Source organism: Euprymna scolopes, chromosome 8 (assembly GCF_053919585.1).
Source record: "Euprymna scolopes isolate OS-2025 chromosome 8, ASM5391958v1, whole genome shotgun sequence".
NCBI classification, from domain to species: domain Eukaryota; kingdom Metazoa; phylum Mollusca; class Cephalopoda; order Sepiida; family Sepiolidae; genus Euprymna; species Euprymna scolopes.
Genome location: NC_136489.1, coordinates 152,932,951 through 152,957,204, shown reverse-complemented (window position 1 = coordinate 152,957,204; position 24,254 = coordinate 152,932,951). Strand labels below are relative to the sequence as shown.

The window sequence follows — 24,254 nt, the reverse complement described above, 5'->3', positions numbered from 1 at the left end:
CATTTGTTGTACAGTCATTGGGAACCGTTGTCAGAAAGAGATCTAGAAGTGAGGCATGTTGATCTTGCTGGTCTGGGAAACGTGTCGGAAATGTAATCAACTGAGATAGGGAATGGGATATACCGCGAAGAAGAAAAAAAACATGAAAAAAGTGACGTCTTTGCTGTTGCGCCCATCGCCAAAAACGGAAGTGATGTACGTTAAAATTAAGGCTTGTTAATCGAAAAGAGGGGATAACTTTCGAAATATCAGCGAAAAAAGCTACCCTTCCCTGTAGAAAAGTGCTTAGGTGAGGGTGAAGGAATTAATGTTTTAAGCCAATATTTGGATATTTATCGTCGGAAGGATTGAACTTTAAAACGCTACCAATCTCCTGAAAATCTGCCGCCTCTCTCGAAAGTTTTTGCGAGACATACATACATACATACATACATACATACATACATACATTCATTTAAACAGACAGGTAAGATTTATATTACAGAGTAGCCTGGGTGTTCGGCGTTGCTCGGGTGTTTGGATGTGTGTGTTGAGCAAAAAAAAGTAAAAAATTAAAATAAAAGTGGTAGCAGGCAGTCAGACTTGAACCCGTACCGTGAAGAGGAAAAATACATGAAAAAAAACGTGACATGTTTGTTGTTGCGCCTATCACCAAACCGGAAGTTACGTAGATTTAAATTAAGGCTAGACAATCGAAAAGAGGGGATTACTTTCGAAAATATCGACGAAAAAAGCGACTGCTCCCTGCAGAACAGTGCCCAGTTGAGCGTGAAGGAATTAATGTTTCGGGCCGAGTTTTCGATATTTGTCGTCCGAGGGGGTGTGCTTCAAAACGCTACCGATCTCGTTAAAATCCGTCGCATCTGTCGAATGTTTTTGGCAGACATACAAACATACATGCGTACATTTAAACAGACAGGTGAGATATATATTATAGATTACCAAATCATACATTCTAATTTCCACAAAATCGTACAATGAAACACACACCTAACAAACAGCATTTTTATAAACAAAATAAAACACAGTCGTAATGCAGGACGGCGTTTAATGCTATGAGGTTTGGGATCATTAAGACACATGTAGCCACCGCTGTTTTTAATGTGTGTCTTGTTGAACTGAAGAATCTTCATCTCAAATTCGCAAGAACTATTGAGGCGATGGATAAAACGTATAAGTGATAGTTTGCGAGAGGTTGAAAGTCCAATCTGCAATGAAAGCTACACAAAGAATGGCATACATATTTCATTAAGACTTCTACGCGGTCAGGGTTTATATAACTAAAGCAAGCAACCCCACTGAATCAAAGAATCTGCACGGAATATCTAGCCCGTAGCGTAGTGGATAGAGTACTTGGTAAATGCATTTTTTTTGTTTTTTTTACATGGGGTTCACCACTTATCAAGGTCCAGATGCCACTCGAGGATAAGGGTTAATGGGTATACATTAGTCATTGTGATTTTAGCGTAGTGAACATTAGTGGGAATTTTGTAACTTGGATTACTTAGGGGACGGTTCAAGAAAGAAACCCTGTTCATGGAATGTACGTTTAGATGTAGGCACAGATAAAGAGTGTGGGAAATTGTTGCTAGACGATTGGTGTTCGTGAAAGTCATGCGAAGGGGAGACCATAGATTGAAGTTCAGATGAGCACCTGCCATGAAAATAACGATAAAGCAGGGACAGGCTCGCTACGTCTCTTCTTTGGGAAAGAGGTTGCAAAGAAGAGAAAAAAGCATCCCCCACTAAGCTACGAAGTATATTTTGAACTCTGTCAAGACAGGATAAGCTGCTTCTAGCAGCTCCTGCCCAGATGTGGCAACAGTACTCCATCGTTGGCCGAACCTGGCTTTTATATAGGTAGAGAATAGCATCAGGAGTGAGATATCTACTGGAGCGGTAGAATGTTGTAACGTTACACTCTTCTATGGGTTGAAGGTACAATCCTCAGTACAAACGACACTCTTCTATCCAGTCATGGGTGACAGAACAAGAGAACTCTACCCCCGTTAATTCATAAAAAGGCGTCTTCGAAATTCCATGCAGATTCCTGAATCCGATAGAAACATTCCCAATTTTGTTAGAAAGATTCCTGAGTTCGGCATGATACACATGAAGAAGGACAGAGGTTGCATCGACCGAAATGCTGTGCAAATAACATTCAAGATGGGAGTAGTAGTCTGAAGAATCCAAATAATACGTGATTTTTTTATCACGTTCACACCTAACAAAGTATATGAAAGATTAACAGGATGTTACAGTCAGGGAAGCAGGTAGCAGGAAGGGAATTCCAAAGTTTACCTGTTCGAGGGAAGAAATTATTACAGTAGAAATCTTTCTGGCATTCAGGGTGAAGGGTGAGATTTTGTTGGTAAGCGAGTGTGTTGGGGATATGCACATATGCAACGAGTTCATCAAGGCACATTCCATTAAAATATTTGTAAAACAGGCACTAAGAAGCAACATTACGGCGATGGGACCGGGGCTGGAGCTTAGTCGACAAAATGGGACCTATTAGATTGAAGACTATTTTCTGGATCCTATCCAATAGAAAGAGACTAGTGGTAGACGCACCAGCCCAGATGTGGTAATAATATTCCATGCATGAACAAACGGTGGCTTTGTAGAGGTAGAGGATACTCTCATGTGTGAATAGTTTTCTAGTTCGATAAAGGGAAGCCACATTCTTTGCAGCAGCCTTCGCAATGTCCTGAATGTGTTTGTTTTAGTTCATATTGTCCGCGAATGTAAGACCGATGAGTTTGAAGGAAGAATTGTCAGATAGGGTTTTATTTGCCATGGATACCGGTGGTTGGAGAGGCGTCTTGTAATTGTTAAAGGAAAGCAGCTTAGTCTTAGCAGCATTAATATTACCATCCATTTGTTGTCCTATTCGACTGCGGTTCATTTTCTAACAATACTGCTATTGTATTAGGTTTATGTACATCCGTTCTCTCCTTGTGCAAAGAATAGAGCGTATTATTATCATTATTTAAAATAAGTTATGATAAACTGTTAGAACAATAGTTGAGATTTTTTATATTTCGACCTTAGCGTCCTAATTAAAACATATCTTCTTTTTTTAAAGATTTATACACGGACAAAACTGAGTAATCCTGTTGGTAATGTATGAATTGTAGATATAAAAATAAATAAGAATTAACTGGAAATGCAGGAATTACAAAAATAAGTTGTCAACTAAATAAAAACATGAGAAAAAGAATTTTAAAAATCCCGAAGACAATTTCCAAATTCGAAGCAAAAAAACTTAAAAGAAGGAAAAGCAAAAATAAAAGAGAGAGAATGTATATATTAACTTACTGCCTACCTAAGAAAAACATACATACATACATACATACATAAGCATCTGTATAGGACTAAACAGGGGAGCGACAGTCACCGGTTAAAAGCCTACAGCTCAATTGGCGTACAGCTGAGTGCCAGGGGCCGGTTCTAACGGTGGGAGAAGTTATTTAATTTCATTGGACAGCTACCGCCCGCCACAAAGCTGAGCAGCCCTCAGCCAGTAAGGTGCTATCCCGCCACTGGCCACCTACCCTACTGGGTGCGTAGGGTATAGGATGATTCCAACAAGTGGCCAGTAACCATTGCACCAAACAAAACCAAAAGAACACAAAGAACCCAACACTCAGGCTAGGGTGCTGGAATGCTCGTACTATGACGATTGGCCTATCTACCGACATACGCAACATCTCCGATATTCGAAAAACTGCCATCATCAACAACGAGCTATCGAGACTCAAAGTAGACATCGCTGCACTCCAAGAAACACGCTTAGCTGACACCGGATGCCTAAAGGAATCGGACTATACCTTCTTCTGGCAAGGAAAACAGGAAGAGGAGGTCCGGAAACACGATGTTGGTTTCGCAGTCAGAAACTCACTGCTTCAGAACGTACAACTCTCTGATTCAGCTACTGAGCGCCTAATCTCACTACGACTGAACACCACAGATGGAACAATTAATCTATTATGTGTGTACGCCTCAACACTCGCAGCGCCTGACGACATCAAGGAGCACTTCTACACACAGCTGGATAGCACCATCAAGGCATTTCCACAAAATGAAGACCTGATTATACTTGGGGACTTTAATGCACGTGTGGGTGGCGACAACGATGCATGGCCGAGCTGCCTTGGTAACTTTGGAGTGGGCAAATGCAATCGTAACGGTCAGCGCCTTCTAGAACTCTGTGCCTACCATGACCTCTGCATTACCAACACATTCTTTGCTGCCAGACCGCATCACAGAGGGTCCTGGAGACATCCCAGATCAAGGCGTTGGCACCAGCTCGATCTAATCATTACTAGACGAAGGTACCTCAAACATTTTCTGATGTCTAGAGCCTACGACAGTGCTGATTGTGATACAGATCATTCCCTAATATGCAGTAGAGTCAAACTTCAACCCAAAGATTTCTACCACACTAAACAGGAGGGTGTTGCCCGTATTGATGTTAGTAAGACCACATACTCAGATCGCAATGCGAAATTCAACGAGATGTTAACCTCCACCTTCAAAGGAGATAACACCCGGACTGCATCTGAACAGTGGGAAACATTGAAAATTACCATCCACTCTACAGCTCTCAAAGTCTTTGGGAGGAGGACAGGTAGCAAACGCAATGACTGGTATGATGCAAACTCTGCTACCCTCAACCCTCTGAGGCAAAGCGTTTGTCCTTGCTCTCATACAAGGCCAACCCATCTCCTACATCGCTGGCTGCACTGAAGCTTTCCAAAAGGGCAGTTCAAAAGGCTGTAAGAGAAGCTGCAAACAACTACTGGATGGAGCTCTCCAAGTCTATCCAGCATGCAGCTGATACAGGAAATATAAAAAATATGTATAACGGGATCAGGAGAGCTACAGGACCCATAATTAACAAAACTGCTTCACTTAAGTCTAAATCGGGTAAACCCATACTAGACAAAATTAAACAGCTAGACAGATGGGTTGAACACTACTCCGAGCTTTACTCCAGGGAAAACATGGTACATCAGTCCGTCCTGGATGCCATTGATCGTCTACCGCTGATGCATGAGCTCGATGAGGAGCCTTCCATAGAAGAACTATCCTGGGCAATAGACAGACTGCCATCAGGAAAAGCCTCAGGAAAGGACTATATTCCAGCAGAGGTCTTAAAAAGTGGAAAGGCTAGCCTACTTGAGCCCCTCCATAGTCTTCTGATACAGTGTTGGAGAGAAGGCTCAGTGCCTCAGGGCATGAGAGACGCAAATATCATCACTCTCTACAAACACAAAGGGGACCGCGGTGACTGCAATAACTACCGCGGTATCTCACTGTTGAGTTTCGTTGGCAAGCTATTCGCACATATAGTATTACTGCGACTACACGTTCTTGCCGATCGAATCTACCCAGAATCTCAATGAGGCTTTCGTTCAGAGAGATCAACAATCGATATGATCTTCTCCCTACGCCAACTGCAAGAGAAGTGCAGAGAGCAAAACCAGCCTCTGTATGTTGCCTTTATAGACCTGACCAAGGCATTCGATCTCGTGATCAGAGATGGACTATTCAAAATTCTCCCACTGATCGGATGCCAACCAAAACTCCTCAGCATCATAAGATCCTTTCATGATGGCATGAGGAGCACTATGCAATTTAACGGTGGCATGTCTGCTGAGTTCGGGGTGAGGAGTGATGTCAAACAGGGTTGTGTGTTGGCCCCAACACTCTTCGGCATCTTCTTCTCCCTACTCCTGAAGCATGCTTTCAAGAACACAACGGATTGTATCTGCTTGCACTCCAGGTCAGATGGTGGTCTCTTCAACATCGCCAGACTCCGCTCCAGGACAAAGACCAGGACAGTTCGGATAAGAGACATGCTGTTTGCCGATGATGCAGCTATAGCATCGCATCAGGAAGATGGTCTTCAAAGACTGATGGACAGGTTTGCTAATGCTTGCGGCCTGTTCGGTCTCACCATCAGCCAGAAGAAAACCCAAGTCATGGGACAAGCAACCGCCTTCCCACCCAGCATCACAATCCAAGGCACACCACTAGAAGTCGTACGCCAGTTTCAATATCTAGGCTCCACTGCTTCAGACTCCCTCTCATTGGACGTGGAGCTAAACAAAAGGATTGGAAAGGCATCCACAACCCTCTCTAAACTAACTAAAAGAGTCTGGGAAAACAGGCACCTTACCATTTCCACCAAGATGACCGTCTACAGAGCGTGCATCCTCAGTGCTCTACTGTATGGGAGTGAATCCTGGACTACATACTCAACACAAGAGAGGAAACTCCAGGTATTCCATATGAGGTGTATACGTAGGATACTTGGTATCACATGGCAGGACAGAGTGAGTAATACTGATGTTCTGCAGAGAGCGGGCATCCCATCCATTTACTCCCTACTGCGTGAGCGACGTCTTCGCTGGCTGGGCCATGTGCACAGGATGGATGATGGGCGCATCCCTAAAGACCTTCTCTATGGCGAGCTTGCCTCAGGCTCAAGAAAGAGGGGGCGACCCCATCTTCGCTACAGGGATGTCTGCAAGCGTGACATGAAGGCTTTCTCGGTGGACAGGAATACACGGGAAGCCTCTGCAGCTGACAGAACTGCCTGGAGGAAAATGATACGCCAGGGGATTATCATCAGCGAGAGGACCCTCCATGTTGAAAACGCTGCAAAGAGAGCTAGGAGAAGAGCGAGTGTACAGGCGGAACAGCCGGACGAAGCGGCAAATTGCATAACAACCTTCGTATGTCAAGGCTGTGGCAGACTATGCAAATCAAGAATTGGTCTCTACAATCACACAAAAGGATGCATACAGGCAACATCTTAATACGGCGCTGATCCATAGTCGTTTCGACTGACGGATGCCACACACCTAAGAAAAATGTGACACAAGGTCGGAAAATAGGGAATCATAGCTAGCGCCCCTTAAGGAGGGACACTCTAGCTTGGCAAAAATTATCTGGGCATCCCCTTCTGCATTCCCTAGTAGGGGTGTCTTAGGCGACAAGCGATAACTTGACTCACCCGAAAGCCAGGTGGCAGGGCCTGGGAAGGTGGATCTCCTAGGAAATACCCAGGCGGTGTTCTTCAGTCCGACAGGTATTGGGCCAGTTCCTGGCCCTACACCAGTCGGGATGATTTTCATGAAAGGATTCTTGACTAGTACCCAAGCAACGGAAGCAGCAAGGAGACTCGTCCTTCAACATTAAAAATAATTAATGGGACCTGTGAAAATTCCACAGAGGACTCATTCATATATAACATATTGACGTTGGGATTCTGTAGATGTCCAGTGTAAATGAAGATGTTCTGATATTATTGTAACTCTTTTTTTAAAAACTGCTAAAGTATTTATCTAAGCTTACACGAATGCCCGGCAAAGCTCAGTTGTAAAGTATGGTTATATATGATATTTTAATTCTTGCCGATTTCATATATATTTTTATAGAGTTAATGTTCCATCGAATTTTGTATATTATAAAATTGCGATTTCAAAAAAAAAAATATATATATATATATATATATATATATATATATATATATATATATATATCAATATGACTTGGGTGCATTAACTTGAATAGAAACCGAAATAAAAAGTTATGAAAAAAATATATGTATATATAACTTGAGTTCTTTCAGCCTTAATCGAAACCGAAACCAAAACTTATGAAGAATTATTGATAAAATTATTTATAAAAAAAAATATAGATTACTGGAGTGGCATCAGTTATAATCGAAACAGAAACCAAAACTTCTGAAGAATTCTTTATAAATTAATTCATGACAAGAAATGGAAGTACATAACAATTAAACGACCGGGATGTAAGCGTGACACAGAAAATAACCCTCACGCTAACGTATTAATATATAGATAAGAGAGTAAAAAAAATAATGTAAATGAAAAATGAAAAATAAATTAAAAAGTAATGTAATAAAAGCTTAAGATGAAAAGAGAAAAAATGGAAAATGTTATCAACAAAAAATATATAAATAAAATAGGGCTAAACAATAAAGAATACAAGATTATCAAATACGCATCACTAAGTTAGAGAAAAACTAAAATAACAAATTACATTTCTATTTCTATCTCTATCCTATTATTACCATCTATCTATCTATCTATCTATCTACCTATTCCCTTTTATATAAAAGCCAATTTATGTGTGCATGCGTTTAGGTTCCGGAACAGCTGTGCCTATCTTTAGAAAATTTCACACAAAGGTAATTTATATTTCTTGCAGTGTTCTTAGATATGTTTTTTTGTTTCAGAAATCCCTCCCATAAGTAACGAAAATGTTAAGTTTTGAGACATTATGTTGAACAAAGATGGCGGCATTAAATCAAATCAGCGAAGAATCAATGCCGCCACGATCTCGAGTGTTGAGTAATTCTTAGTAACAAAGATGGCGGCAAAGAATCAATGCAGTCAAAATCTCGAGTGTTGAGTAATTCTTAGTAACAAAGATGGCGGCAAAGAATCAATGCAGTCAAAATCTCGAGTGTTGAGTAATTCTTAGTAACAAAGATGGCGGCAAAGAATCAATGCAGTCAAAATCTCGAGTGTTGAGTAATTCTTAGTAACAAAGATGGCGGCAAAGAATCAATGCAGTCAAAATCTCGAGTGTTGAGTAATTCTTAGTAACAAAGATGGCGGCAAAGAATCAATGCAGTCAAAATCTCGAGTGTTGAGTAATTCTTAGTAACAAAGATGGCGGCAAAGAATCAATGCAGTCAAAATCTCGAGTGTTGAGTAATTCTTAGTAACAAAGATGGCGGCAAAGAATCAATGCAGTCAAAATCTCGAGTGTTGAGTAATTCTTAGTAACAAAGATGGCGGCAAAGAATCAATGCAGTCAAAATCTCGAGTGTTGAGTAATTCTTAGTAGCAAAGATGGCGGCAAAGAATCAATGCAGTCAAAATCTCGAGTGTTGAGTAATTCTTAGTAGCAAAGATGGCGGCAAAGAATCAATGCAGTCAAAATCTCGAGTGTTGAGTAATTCTTAGTAACAAAGATGGCGGCAAAGAATCAATGCAGTCAAAATCTCGAGTGTTGAGTAATTCTTAGTAGCAAAGATGGCGGCAAAGAATCAATGCAGTCAAAATCTCGAGTGTTGAGTAATTCTTAGTAACAAAGATGGCGGCAAAGAATCAATGCAGTCAAAATCTCGAGTGTTGAGTAATTCTTAGTAACAAAGATGGCGGCAAAGAATCAATGCAGTCAAAATCTCGAGTGTTGAGTAATTCTTAGTAACAAAGATGGCGGCAAAGAATCAATGCAGTCAAAATCTCGAGTGTTGAGTAATTCTTAGTAACAAAGATGGCGGCAAAGAATCAATGCAGTCAAAATCTCGAGTGTTGAGTAATTCTTAGTAACAAAGATGGCGGCAAAGAATCAATGCAGTCAAAATCTCGAGTGTTGAGTAATTCTTAGTAACAAAGATGGCGGCAAAGAATCAATGCAGTCAAAATCTCGAGTGTTGAGTAATTCTTAGTAACAAAGATGGCGGCAAAGAATCAATGCAGTCAAAATCTCGAGTGTTGAGTAATTCTTAGTAACAAAGATGGCGGCAAAGAATCAATGCAGTCAAAATCTCGAGTGTTGAGTAATTCTTAGTAACAAAGATGGCGGCAAAGAATCAATGCAGTCAAAATCTCGAGTGTTGAGTAATTCTTAGTAACAAAGATGGCGGCAAAGAATCAATGCAGTCAAAATCTCGAGTGTTGAGTAATTCTTAGTAACAAAGATGGCGGCAAAGAATCAATGCAGTCAAAATCTCGAGTGTTGAGTAATTCTTAGTAACAAAGATGGCGGCAAAGAATCAATGCAGTCAAAATCTCGAGTGTTGAGTAATTCTTAGTAACAAAGATGGCGGCAAAGAATCAATGCAGTCAAAATCTCGAGTGTTGAGTAATTCTTAGTAACAAAGATGGCGGCAAAGAATCAATGCAGTCAAAATCTCGAGTGTTGAGTAATTCTTAGTAACAAAGATGGCGGCAAAGAATCAATGCAGTCAAAATCTCGAGTGTTGAGTAATTCTTAGTAACAAAGATGGCGGCAAAGAATCAATGCAGTCAAAATCTCGAGTGTTGAGTAATTCTTAGTAACAAAGATGGCGGCAAAGAATCAATGCAGTCAAAATCTCGAGTGTTGAGTAATTCTTAGTAACAAAGATGGCGGCAAAGAATCAATGCAGTCAAAATCTCGAGTGTTGAGTAATTCTTAGTAACAAAGATGGCGGCAAAGAATCAATGCAGTCAAAATCTCGAGTGTTGAGTAATTCTTAGTAACAAAGATGGCGGCAAAGAATCAATGCAGTCAAAATCTCGAGTGTTGAGTAATTCTTAGTAACAAAGATGGCGGCAAAGAATCAATGCAGTCAAAATCTCGAGTGTTGAGTAATTCTTAGTAACAAAGATGGCGGCAAAGAATCAATGCAGTCAAAATCTCGAGTGTTGAGTAATTCTTAGTAACAAAGATGGCGGCAAAGAATCAATGCAGTCAAAATCTCGAGTGTTGAGTAATTCTTAGTAACAAAGATGGCGGCAAAGAATCAATGCAGTCAAAATCTCGAGTGTTGAGTAATTCTTAGTAACAAAGATGGCGGCAAAGAATCAATGCAGTCAAAATCTCGAGTGTTGAGTAATTCTTAGTAGCAAAGATGGCGGCAAAGAATCAATGCAGTCAAAATCTCGAGTGTTGAGTAATTCTTAGTAACAAAGATGGCGGCAAAGAATCAATGCAGTCAAAATCTCGAGTGTTGAGTAATTCTTAGTAACAAAGATGGCGGCAAAGAATCAATGCAGTCAAAATCTCGAGTGTTGAGTAATTCTTAGTAGCAAAGATGGCGGCGACGAATTCTCTGTTTTGATACTTAATTTTGATATAGACTCCTACTCCAGTGGCGTCATTTCATTGCAACGTTGTGGAACTCTCTTAGCCCTTACTGTATTCCTTCTATACCTACAGCATTGGTCTTTTATAGACTAAGCTTAAGAAGTACCCCATGTTTTTACAATAGTCAGCTTTCGTTATTGTTAGCTATTTACGTCAAGTGGCGTAATGCCTTGTCTTAAGCGATTTCCATTAGGAGGCCAGAGAACCACGCTAACAATAAAATATTGATCTAACGAGCATCTAAACATAAACATAATCCAGCATCTGCTCGGGAATGGAATCTGTTTCTATACCCGAATAGATGTTAACGTCAAATATTGCCAAGACTAAGATTATTTCCTTTAATACTTACAAGAAACCTTCTCAACCACCAATAGCTATTGCTAAAGATACATTAACTGGAAGTACTTCGTTCAAACTCCTCGACTTAATGTTCACAGGGAGCATACGTTGGAACAGATACATCGAGAGTATTGCCAAGGCTGCTTCAAAGAAGATGTCGAATGGCTCTCTTTACCGTGCCAGAATATTATTGACGCCTGAAAGTATCCCGTACCTCTACAAGGCCACCATTCGCTCATGTATGGAGTATCGTTGTCACATTTGGGCTGGTGCGTCTGATACTAGTATCTCACTTCTGAACAGGGTTTAAAAGAGAGTCGCCAACCTGATAGGTCCTGAGCTGTCATCTAAGTTTCAACCTCTGTCCCATCGACGAAATGTTGCAGCCCTCTGCCTGCTTTGCAAGTATTTTAATGGTAGATGCTCTGACGAACTGCAAGTCCTTCCATCCCCTCGAGGTAAATACCCCCGACAAAGCAGCAAAGTGTCACCCTTAGACAGTAGAGAACTCTAGATGTAAGAATGACTAGTTTCTTCCCCAGAACTGCTAAACTTTGGAATTCCCTTCCAGGTTCTTGCTTCCTCAACTGTATTAACATGACGAAGTTCAAGTGTAATGTGAACAGACATCTTGCTGCTCAACTCCCTACATAGTATCCCTGGGGTACTGCACTAACCGCTATTTTTGATTCTTGGGCATGGTAAAAAAAATAGAATGTCTAACCTGATAAGCCTTGTACTGCCACCATACTCCTGTCTCTGTTGATTCAACTGCAGTCTTGCAACTCTGTTCTGGTCTGGCGAAAACTTCCACGGAATGTGCTCCGATTGCCTTATTTAATAAAAATATTCCCAAACCACCGAGCAGTAGCATAATCCCACCCCTTTAACGTACATGTCGGTGGATATCGATGAAATTTCTATTCTAATAGATTTCTTCTTAAGATGTTAGTCTTTGAACTCATTTCTTTGTCTCTTTTATCGCACCAACATCCAGAAATATAAATGTTATGTGAACAAACAGTTTGCTTCACAACTCCCGAATAATCTGTCTCCCTACAAACATGTTGCCTATCATAGTGCCGCTTTATTAAAATATGTTTTGTTTGTGGTAAACTTTAAGGGAAAAAAACATATAAAAAGTAAGTTATAACTAGAGATATGACAGCAGCATATTCTTTTCATTGTTGTCGAGTGTGTATCTCTTGATGCTTTTATATAGGGTGATGTGCTTCTCAGTTGATTAACTGTGTCTAATTGTGTCGGATATATACTAGAGAGTCAAAATAATGATAAGAATATGCTGTTGTCATAGCCCTAGTTATAACAGAGAAAGAGGAATGTAAATCCATTTATTATACATTATTTTGATTCATCAGACTGCGGTTTTCATCTATTGTCACGTTTCGGTCGATGTAACCTGCGACCTTCTTAACGTGTATCTTGTAGAACTCTGGAATTTTGTTTTCTGTCGAACTCGAAAATCTGTATGGAATATCACACATTTCTTTACTTAACCCACGGGTGATAGCGCGCTCTTACCCAGCCATGGGTGACGAAACAAGAACATGCTACCATCGAGGATTAAACGAAGCGTTCTGTCCGAAATTCCGAGTCCGACAGAAAGATTCCCGAGTTCGAAAAGATACAACTGAAGAAGGTCGGAGGTTATATCGACCGAAACGTTGTGGGAAAAAAAAACACTCTGGATGAGAACAGTCGTTTGCAGAATCCAAATAATAATATAATGAATTTTTGTTTCAAACATTTAGAAACTTTATAAAAGATGTTTGAATACAAATAAGATTTTAAAAAAAACAAAAAAAACGCAAATTTTCATACATTTAAAACAAAGAAGTTGATAAAAAAATAAATACGTAACGCGCAGTCATTTCTCGTCAGCTCAAACACTGAACTCCTCGCATTTTCTCATCATCCAAGGACAGATCTAATGAATATAAATGCAGTTTGAAGGCATTAGATAATTTCATGAAAAATCAATTAATTGTAAGTCGGTGAAATCGTAAATAAATCTATCTTCTTGCCTTGATAGTAAACGGAAGGAAAGGAGCGATTGAAAAGACGCGGCAAAGTGGGATACAATGTAAACATTAGATTCTGCGTTTCAATTTTACAAACAAAATGCAAAAACACCTGGTAATCAACGTTAAACGAAACATCTCTTCGACGCCATCTTTTTTTTTTTTTCGCTATTTTAAATATTATTCAGATTTACATCTACGAATAAATCGATATTTCAATACATAACGAACGAGAAACATAAGATAAGATGAATTGTTCTCTAATAAATTGTTCTTACTTTCAGAAATTACTATTAGGCAATCATATAAGCTATTTATCTATCGATTCATTTAGATTATTTTTTTAATGTTTTCATCTAATTTGCTCTGTTCAAAACGATAAAACTTAGGCAGTTTGTATCAGCTATTTGATTGCCTATATCACTTTAAAATAAATGCATATATATATATATATATATATATATATATATATATATATATATATGAATGTATATTTATATATATACATATATATGTATATATATATCACTTTCAAATAAATGTATGTATATATATATGCATGTATATTTATATATATATATATATATATATATATATATATATATATATATATATATATATATATATATCATAATTTCGGAATTTAAAATTTGTGATTTGAAAAAATTAAATTTCAAATATAGAAATTTTATTGTATGCAAGGAAAAGGATACAGTATAGTAAAATATATTTACTTACCCCATGTGTTTTCGATGTTTATTTATCTCGTCGGAGGAAAAATATTAGCAAATATTATAAAAGGTTTGCACCTAATTTGCTAAAGATAATAAACATAGAAAATTAAATTAAATATTTTTACTTAACCCATGTGTTTTCGATGTTTATTTATCTCCTCGGAGGAAAAATATTAGCAAATATTATAAAAGGTTTGCATCTAATTTGCTAAAGATAATAAACATAGAAAATTAAATTAAATATTTTTACTTAACGCATGTGTTTTCGATGTTTATTTATCTCCTCGGAGGAAAAATATTAGCAAATATCATAAAAGGTTTGCACCTAATTTGCTAAAGATAATAAACATAGAAAATTAAATTAAATATTTTTACTTAACCCATGTGTTTTCGATGTTTATTTATCTCCTCGGAGGAAAAATATTAGCAAATATTATAAAAGGTTTGCACCTAATTTGCTAAAGATAATAAACATAGAAAATTAAATTAAATATTTTTACTTAACCCATGTGTTTTCGATGTTTATTTATCTCCTCGGAGGAAAAATATTAGCAAATATTATAAAAGGTTTGCACCTAATTTGCTAAAGATAATAAACATAGAAAATTAAATTAAATATTTTTACTTAACCCATGTGTTTTCGATGTTTATTTATCTCCTCGGAGGAAAAATATTAGCAAATATTATAAAAGGTTTGCACCTAATTTGCTAAAGATAATAAACATAGAAAATTAAATTAAATATTTTTACTTAACCCATGTGTTTTCGATGTTTATTTATCTCCTCGGAGGAAAAATATTAGCAAATATTATAAAAGGTTTGCACCTAATTTGCTAAAGATAATAAACATAGAAAATTAAATTAAATATTTTTACTTAACCCATGTGTTTTCGATGTTTATTTATCTCCTCGGAGGAAAAATATTAGCAAATATTATAAAAGGTTTGCACCTAATTTGCTAAAGATAATAAACATAGAAAATTAAATTAAATATTTTTTTAAGTTTTTGATTCATTTTAGCTACATAGAAAAAGGGAAATTGGATATTGATGCAGCAAAAAAAAAAAAAAAAACGGATATTGAAATTCAAATCGAAAGTGTATGCTAAATCCTGTAATGGCAGTTCTTGGTATTCGGCAGATAAAAAGATCCAACGCGTATTGTAATAAATCCAATGAAGCTGGTAACCATTCAATATATATTTCCACAGTTTTTCATTAGTTTGATTGGATATCCGGCAAATATTTGCTTATATCAATCCGGTAAAAATTTTTTCCACATATCAGTTTCCAATTGAAGTTCAATTTTTCAATCAAGTTTTGAATAAAAGACAAAATATATCCGTAGACGGGTAAATAAAATTAATTTAAAATTAAAGTAAAATGAAAATAATTAAATAAAAGAATTGCTTATCAAACCAAAAAGAAAAATCAGATGCAATTTTTGTTATCAAGATTATATTTGTAAGTCAGCACAAGTGAAAATACTATAATGTTATAATATTCTTAAAATCGCAAAATTTAAATTATTTTTTTTTTTAAATAAGGAAGTGGTAGGAGAATTTAACTTGAAGAGAGGGGGAGAAAAAAAAGGAAAAGAAAAGAAAAGAAAGGGAGCGTCTAACTTAATAATCTTCAATATGAAATGTCTAGACAGGATTTGACGCAGTTCAAAAATGGGTCAAGGTTCATGCTAACGGGTTAAAAGGCGGGAAAGAAAAGAAAGAAAAAGAAAGAAAAAGCCTAGTAATGTTAAAAAAGAAAAACGAAAGGGGGAGAAAGTAAGGGAGAAAAAGGATAAATAAAAGCCCTACTTCTGTTTGCTTGTTCTTAACATACTTTTTTTTTTGCTGCATCAATACCCAATATCCCTTTTTCTAAAATAATACCTAAAACGATTTAAAAACTTTAAAAACTTTTAATTTAATTTTCTATGTTTATTACCTTTAGCAAATCAGGTGCTAACCTTTTATAATATTTGCTAATATTTTTCCTCCGAGGAGATGTATAAACATCGAAAACTCATGGATTAAGGAAATATTGTTTACTATACTGTATTCTTTGTCTTGCATACAATAACATTTCTATATTTGAAATTTAACTTTTTCAAATCACAAATTTTAAATTCTTAAATGATGATTTATTTGCTCTATCTAGTATATTGAGCAATTGTATTAAGCTGGGATAGTCTTATATAAAATATTACATCCAATAATATTTTGTAAGACCGATAATAACTGGATTTGCACGCCAGTAGTTATTGTATTTCATTATTCTGAAAATATATAAATAAATAAATAAATAATATATATATATATATTATTTATTTATTTAAAATGTGATAATTAGGTATACTTATATATTTTATATGTTGATTTCCAGTATTTATTTCAACAGCTATGTAGTAAGTTATGAAAATATATATCGCAATTAATCTTCACAGAATTTTCCTCTTTCATCCTCGTCAGAACTCATCAGGCTAACGTGAAATTAATGTTATTGCGTGTTTTTATATATACTAGTGGTGTTAAGTTTTCTTGTTATTCTCTCTCCCATTTTTATTAGATTTTTTTGTTAATGATTATATCACATATTGCGACCACAAATGTATATTCAATATAATAATAACAATAATTGCAATGATAATTGTAATTTGTTTAAATAATATAATTAACACACACACACACACACACACACACACATATATATATATATATATATATATATATATATATATATATATATATATATATATATATATAATTATTTCCACAGCCAAACAACTTCGCAGCTCGCTTTGTTAAATACCAATGACGAGTGAGGTGTATGTACGGGCGACTGGAAACAAATGCCGAGATAACGGATAGCACTTACTGCGCCTAGCATTCCTAAATGGTCACCCATCTGGTACTAACCAGGCTTGACGTTGCTTAACTTCACTAATCTGACGAGAACTGGTATATATAAGTGCAATTATACCGTTTATATGCATGATTCTTACATTCTGCAGAATTGTGTAGGATTTAAAGAAAAAACGGAATATATATATATGTGTGTGTGTGTGTGTGTGTGTGTGTGTGTGTGTGTGTGTGTGTGTGTGTGTGTGTGTGTGTGTGTGTGTGTGTGTGTGTGTGTGTGTGTGTGTGTGTGTGTGTGTGTGTGTGTGTGTGTGTTATTATGCGGTGTTTGTGCGAAAAGTCTCTGCCAAACACCTCTCCGAATATTTGGTCTATATTGTTTAAATTTGATATATAGCGTATCTGAATCTGTAGCACACTTTAGTTTTGGTTTTCAGGCGTCAGAAATGGTTGCTAAAGGGTCAAAATTGAAAACAAACAGTTGATCTAGGCCAGGGGTTTTGAAACTGTGGCCCCCGGACCACAGGGGGTCCGCAAGGACAAGACAGGTGGTCCGTGGCCGGACAGAAAAGACTTTTTATGGGTAATTTGATTTTATATATGTTTTTTAATCGAAATTTTCTTCTTATAATCTGTTAGAGCTTAAATTTAACTACAACATTAAAATTTTAGGTACATACAATGTACCTAAAATTTTAATTTTGTAGTTAAATTTAGGCTCTTCCCTTTAATGGGACCCTAATCAGCAGTGCGATTTTAAATTTCGTCTGATGGTTTTTATTTAATAAATTATTAATAATAAATTAATAAATGTGGTAAACTAAATCTATTTTAAACATTTCTTACTTTTTTTTATTTGGTAGTTACTTATCTATTACCATGTAACCAACGCACTAAAACTTCAAAATATGCATTTTTAACAAAATTTGTTTCTTTTATTATCGTGATTGGTATACATTTTTTGTATTTTTTTTGTAGAAACATTTAAAATGTTAAAATAAATTTATTCATAGTGTTTAATTTAAAGTACGTAGTTATACTTTGTAATATTAAAATACTTGTTATTTATTATTTATAACATCCTATTTTAACCAACTTCATAATTAAAAAAAATGAAAAATCTGTTGTCCTTTCGTAATGATTTTATTTATTGGCCGACATACGGAAGAATTTTCTTTAAATAAATAGTGAGTTTATTGGCCGACATACGGAAGAACTTTCTTTAAATAAATAGTGAAGTTTATTTCTGCTACTTAATCCATATGCGATTTTTTTAAATATTTTTTTGGTTACTTTCTTTATTCGTTTTATGTTCTGTAGCATTGACTTAATTACTGACGTGTGAGTTTTTAAATTTTAAATGTCAAAAGGGTTTGAAATAATAAACATTTTGTTTTGGGATTTTATTCTAACTGGTAGAAATAACTGGTAGAAATAACTGGTAGAAATACGTTAAACCTCTTTAATACAACAAAATTCCTTTTTCATTTGAACATTTGATAAATTTGTTTATAGTGTATATAGGGCAACAGTGAAAAAGTAAGCAAGGTGCTTGATCGGCACAAATCCTTCACTCTAAAGTTTTCATTTTTATGAAATGTATTTTTTCTTTTTCCTAAGATTTTGAATATTTATAAAAATGTAAAGAGTTGTTATTTGTTATTGCTGTTGGAATATATTCGACGTTGTGTTCCTGCGTAGTTTTTTTTAACACAAAATTAAATCTCCTGCGTAGTACAGAACATGATTACAACGGGGCTTGGGCATTGATCGCGTGTCAGAAATTCTTAATGTCTGAATATCTGATCTTTACTTATTTATGTTCATAAATGACTAAGCTTGCATTATTTATACGAAAAAATTTTTATCAAATTTTGCTGTTTCAGGGTGCAAACTTAAACCGTGCATAATTTTTTGAAACGGAAAGCTCATGATGAAATCAACTCAGAATCTGATACAGAAGAGATTGTTCAGAAAAACAACTTAAGTAAATATGATGCGGAGTATATTCGATTTGGATTCATTGAAAGTGTGTCCAATGGTAACAGACCACAATGTTTACTTTGTCATAAGTTGTTGTCGAATGCAGTCAGCTTAATTGCAGCGATATCTAACAACACTACATCCTCAATTTGCCACAAAACAAAAAGATTTTTTTAAATAAAAAGGAATGATTATTTAAAGCAAACAAAAACTTTTGCAATGTCAATAACATCAAATCATAAGTTATTACGGACATCTTATTTAGTAGAACTAAGAAGGCCCATAATATTGCTGAAGAACTTGTATTGTCCTGTGCAATAGACATGTGCGAGGCAGTTTTGGATGAAAAATGTGCTGCGAAATTGAAAGCTGTGCAACTGTCAGGTAACACAATTGCTGAAGAATAGAAGATATGTCACAAGACATAAAAACTCAGTTAATTGACAGAGTGAATTTGCATTACAATGCAGTGAAAGCACACATATTACCAGTGGATCTCAACTTATGGTGTATGTGCGATATTGTTGGGAAAGTGAAATGCTTGAAGATTTTCTATTTTGCCATCCTGTGCCCACAAGAACAACTGGTGAGGAAGTTTTTAAAGTATTGGACTCTTTTCTTTCTCAATCAGGCTTGTTATGGAACCAGTGTATTGGCATATGTACAAATGGGGCGTCATCAATGACCGGTATTCACTCATGTGTTGTGGGGCATATTAAGAAAATAGCACCTAATATCACTGCAACACATTACATGATCCATCGAGAAGCTTTGGTTGCCAAAAAAAATGGACTCTTCTTTGTCCGAAGTCTTGTATTAAAGTGATAAATTTCATTAAAACCAGATCACTGTTTAGTCGTTTCTTTGCAATACTCTGTGGTGAGATGGGGGGACTGAACATTCAAGTCTGTTGCTTCATGCAGAGGTAAGATGGCTATCACGAGGTAAAGTAATTCAGCGTTTATTTGAACTTAGAGAAAAATTGTTGATGTTTCTGTGTGTTTATGATGCTGAACTGGCTTCGATAATGACCGATGGCTTTGCAAAGTTCCTTATTTGGCAGATATATTCAACAAACTTAATGAACTGAAGTTATCTCTACAAGGAAGAAATTCAAATATTTTATTTAGTCTTGACAAAATACAAGCCTTCAAAAAAAAACTGAATATATAGACTACAAAAGTTAGTAAGAAAACTTTAGATATGTTCGCTACACTGGACGAATATCTCAGCAACAATGATTCAGTTAATGTTGGTTTGATAATTGTAGATGTTAAACGACATTTTATATCACTAGCCGAACATTTTGACGAATATTTCTTGAAAGATATTCCAGATAATATTGAAAATTTTGACTGGATCAGAAATCCGTTTAATGTTGAAATAGCTGATAGCATGGTCACAGCAAATGAACTGGAAGAACTGGCTGAAATTTCATACGACAGAATTTTAAAAATTAGTTTTATGCAGCAACAAGTTTCGAAATTCTGGCTCACTGTAGCCTCCGAATATCCATTGTTATCTCGAAAGCAGTAAAGACTTTGCTACTGTTTGCAATAACATACTTATGCGAAGCAGGATTTTTTACACTGACCAATCTGAAAAACAAATACAGATCCAGACTTGCTCCAGAAAGTGACTTACGTGTATGTTTGTCAGTAATATCGCCAAGAATTGACAGTTTGTGCAAAGCCAAGCAAGCATATCCTTCTCACTAAGTGTGTATTAAAAAGTCCTACGTGTTTGTTATTGATAATAAAACTATTTGTTTTCATTTAATATTAATATTTTAAGCATTATGGACTTTTTTCGCTCCTAGCTGTTAATATTGTTGTCACTTGAATAAAAATCACAGACGATCGATCGTGGTCTACGGCTGATTAAAAACCGGTGAGAAATGCAAATTTCGCCGAGTCATTATCGTGCCACGGTTATTGGAAGAAAGCGATACCAAGCAATCGGATATTTTACTGCCAGAGCGTCAATTTCATAATCGTTTATAAGGGGGTCCGTAAGGTCAAGCCTGAAATATAAAGAGGTCCGCAAGCCTAGAAGTTTGAAAAACCCTGATCTAGGCAATATCTATTATGTATTTGTTCCATGTGAATCTTTGGCCAAGGACTTTGAAAAATGTACCTACAACACCAGGAAACAAAGAAACGATCATTTTCCAGTTATTAACTAATGAAGGCATTTTCAAGTGTCATTTATATGTATACTATATTACCTTTAATGTACGTGTGTCACGGATTCCAAATTAAAAATTAAACGATCAGAGACTCCTATTTAATCAAAAGGAGTATAGAAAAAGATAACATACTACGAACATTAAATTAGTACATGGATAATCTGATCCGTAGTATGTTTTCACATTTTATTTTTCTTTTTGAGTAAATAGGATCTCCCCATTACCGAAGACACAATGTAAAAATTGTTTGTTCTTTTTTTAAGATATCGATTTTTAATCCTACATGAAATTAAAATATACCTTCTTGGTATTCTGGCTAGGATTCAAGGGTAGTATCTACTTAGTCTAAAGATAGAATAATGGGGTTTCTGTTCGCGCCGGGTGTCCATACAATGGAAATATTTCACATACTTCTATAAGGATATTAGAGATAAACCGTAATAAGCAGCTATATTCTGATACTACATAAACCAGATTACTTGGATAAATACTTTTATAGTTTTAACAAAAGGGCTACAATCATATCGCGGGGTCTCCATTCATGCTGAATGCCCAGCAGAAATATATTACTAGGGCTATGACAACAGAATATTCTCATTGTTTGGGCTCTTGAGCATATATCCGACACAGCTAGGAATAGTAAATCAACTGAGAACCGCATCACTCTATATAAAAGTATATAAGATATCAAGGGATACACACTCGAGAGTCAAAACAATGAAAAGAATATGCTGTTGTCCTGGCCCTATATATTACATATGAAAGATGGCGCTTGGGGATTTTCCCAGGTCCCGCTAGTAAATAGGAAATATTAGTACAGAAAGAAGAAAAAGAAGAAAGAGCGGGAAGAGGGAAGCATCTATTATTATAATTCTTCAAATGATGAAGAATGCAGTCTTCGTAATTTTATTTATGTGTATTTATTCAACGTGTGGCGCCAATAACTCACCTAAAGCAGGCAAAAGACAGACAATTTAATAAAGAATAAGATTAGATAATTAACGTCATCTTGACAAATAATTAGAGGGCGAATGGACTGATTATTATCAGACTAGCGGGACCTGTGGAAATTCCACAGTGGCATCTTTCATACGTAATATATTGCTGATGGGCATAATGTGGAATTTCAGTGTGAATAAGACCCCGCGATATTATTGCAGCCCTTTTGTTAAAACTGTAAAAATATTTATCTAAGTAATCTGGTTAATATAGAATCAGAATATATCTGGTTATTATACTTTATATCCAATATCCTTATTGGAGTCTGTGAAATATTTCTATTGTATGGACGCCCGGCGCGAACAGAAACTCTACGAGATCATTATAACATCTTTAGACAGAACAGATACTACTCTTGGATCCTTACCAGAAGACAAAGAAAGTATACTTTAGTTTCATACGTAGCCCAAAAGCTATCATTTTAAAAAAATTGTTCAGAGTGTGAGTTCCGTTATAGAAGAGTTAATTTAATCTGAAAAAAAAAAAAAACAGAATAAGCATCAGGTGCGCTTGAAAGCCAAATTACAACGCAATATTTCGAAAATAAACAAATATTTTACTTGCTTGAAATTTATAATTTAAATATATTTCGGAGTCAAACTACATCCTCGGTATGTTGTACTTTTTCTTCTTCTTTTTTTCTTCTCTCTGGTATTATTGTAAAGTTGGAGAAGGAAAAGTCAGTTGGTAAAGATCCGCGCGTTGTGTCTCAGCGGTTGTGTTTTGACATGCAGGAACATGCGTTGGCTACACGAAATTAATGTCCTGACTGAGAGTCCCGTTATAGAAGCGTTGATGAAATTTGAAAAGAATAGAATACGCATCAGGTACTATTGAAAGCCAAATCACAACGCAATATTATGAAAATAAAAAGAAATATAATTAAAGTATATGAACATTAAGCTCGTGTCGCATTAAGAATTGATTATATAATGTTATAAATAGAATTTTTAAAAATTTAATGCTACAATATTTTAAGTTATAAATTTATTATATGTTGTACTTGTGCTTTATTTTTCCAGTTTTTACAACTAGTCTTTTACGTTCCGTGTTTAAGCTTAACCATATTACTTTTCATGCTCGCATTTTTCTATTGTAGTCCATGATTTTTCCAGGCTTCCAATAAATTCACTTGTCCTTTGTTGAATTTCAGTCTTATGCTTTTTGCCCATAAACATAACATAGGCAATAACATAACAATGTACGTCACTCGTCTGCTTTCAATAAAATCCCCAATTATGTCCCTTTCATTCTTTCGTTCTCTCTGTTTCACTTGTTACTTCTCTTTTCGCAAGAGCGGTGAACTGGTAGCAACAGTAATTGCTGAAGCGATGTGGTTGCTATGGAAACCAGTCATAAAAAAACGTCGCTCACATGCTTACGTGTTCTTTTCGATTTTGAACACTAGTAAATTCATCATAACTTTTGTTTTACTGAACGAAAATAGAAAAGTTTTTTCACAATATAGCTGAGAAGGTGATCTATAAACTGTAATAATTGTTTGAAATTTGGTCGAAAAATAAGTGATCAGTGATAATTAAAGCAGTCCTAAATGACTAAAACTGCCATTTAATCATATATTCAAACACGGTAGTGTTTGAATGATAGGGTCTCTTGTTTATTGTTTTATTGTTGATTATTGGCAACCAAATGCATAATAGACAAAATTTCGAAATGTTTCGTTGAATTATAGAATGCATAAATTGATTAAACAAAAATGTAACTTGCTGTAATGATGTTTGCAAATAAAAAAACAACTTTTTACAATTATGAAGAATCAGAAATATATTACTAGAGCTATGACAACAGAATGTTCTTATTGTTTGAGCTCTTGAGCATATATCCGACACAGCTAGGCATAGTAAATCAACTGAAAACCGCATCACTCTATATAAAAGTATATAAGATATCAAAGGATACACACTCGAGAGTCAAAACAATGAAAAGAATATGCTGTTGTCATAGCCCTATATATTAAATAGACCAAAATATAAGTAGGTATAATTGTTTTTAAATATAATTAACCTTTCGGCTGTATGATATCGTTGCAATAACGAAGAAGCACATTTTTGTATCGGCGTACCCGTACAATGAACATCCCACATAATTTGACCGGAAAGTAACGGGGAAAGAATAGTAAAATAGAAAGGGGGGAAAATACTAAAAATTTACTGGTTTCATAGATATTCAATTATGTAAAAAGAACT

General features: G+C 35.7%; 1 protein-coding gene across 1 annotated transcript; it reads left to right on the top strand.

Moving 5' to 3' along the window:
* The first annotated feature begins 3,678 nt into the window (after positions 1 to 3,678).
* On the top strand, positions 3,679 to 19,267 carry LOC145283992 (protein CFDP2-like). The gene is made up of 2 exons (XM_080133087.1): positions 3,679 to 4,192; positions 19,182 to 19,267. The coding sequence occupies exons 1-2, from the start codon at positions 3,679 to 3,681 to the stop codon at positions 19,265 to 19,267; spliced, it is 600 nt and encodes a 199-aa protein (XP_079989213.1).
* The last annotated feature ends 4,987 nt before the right edge of the window (positions 19,268 to 24,254 follow it).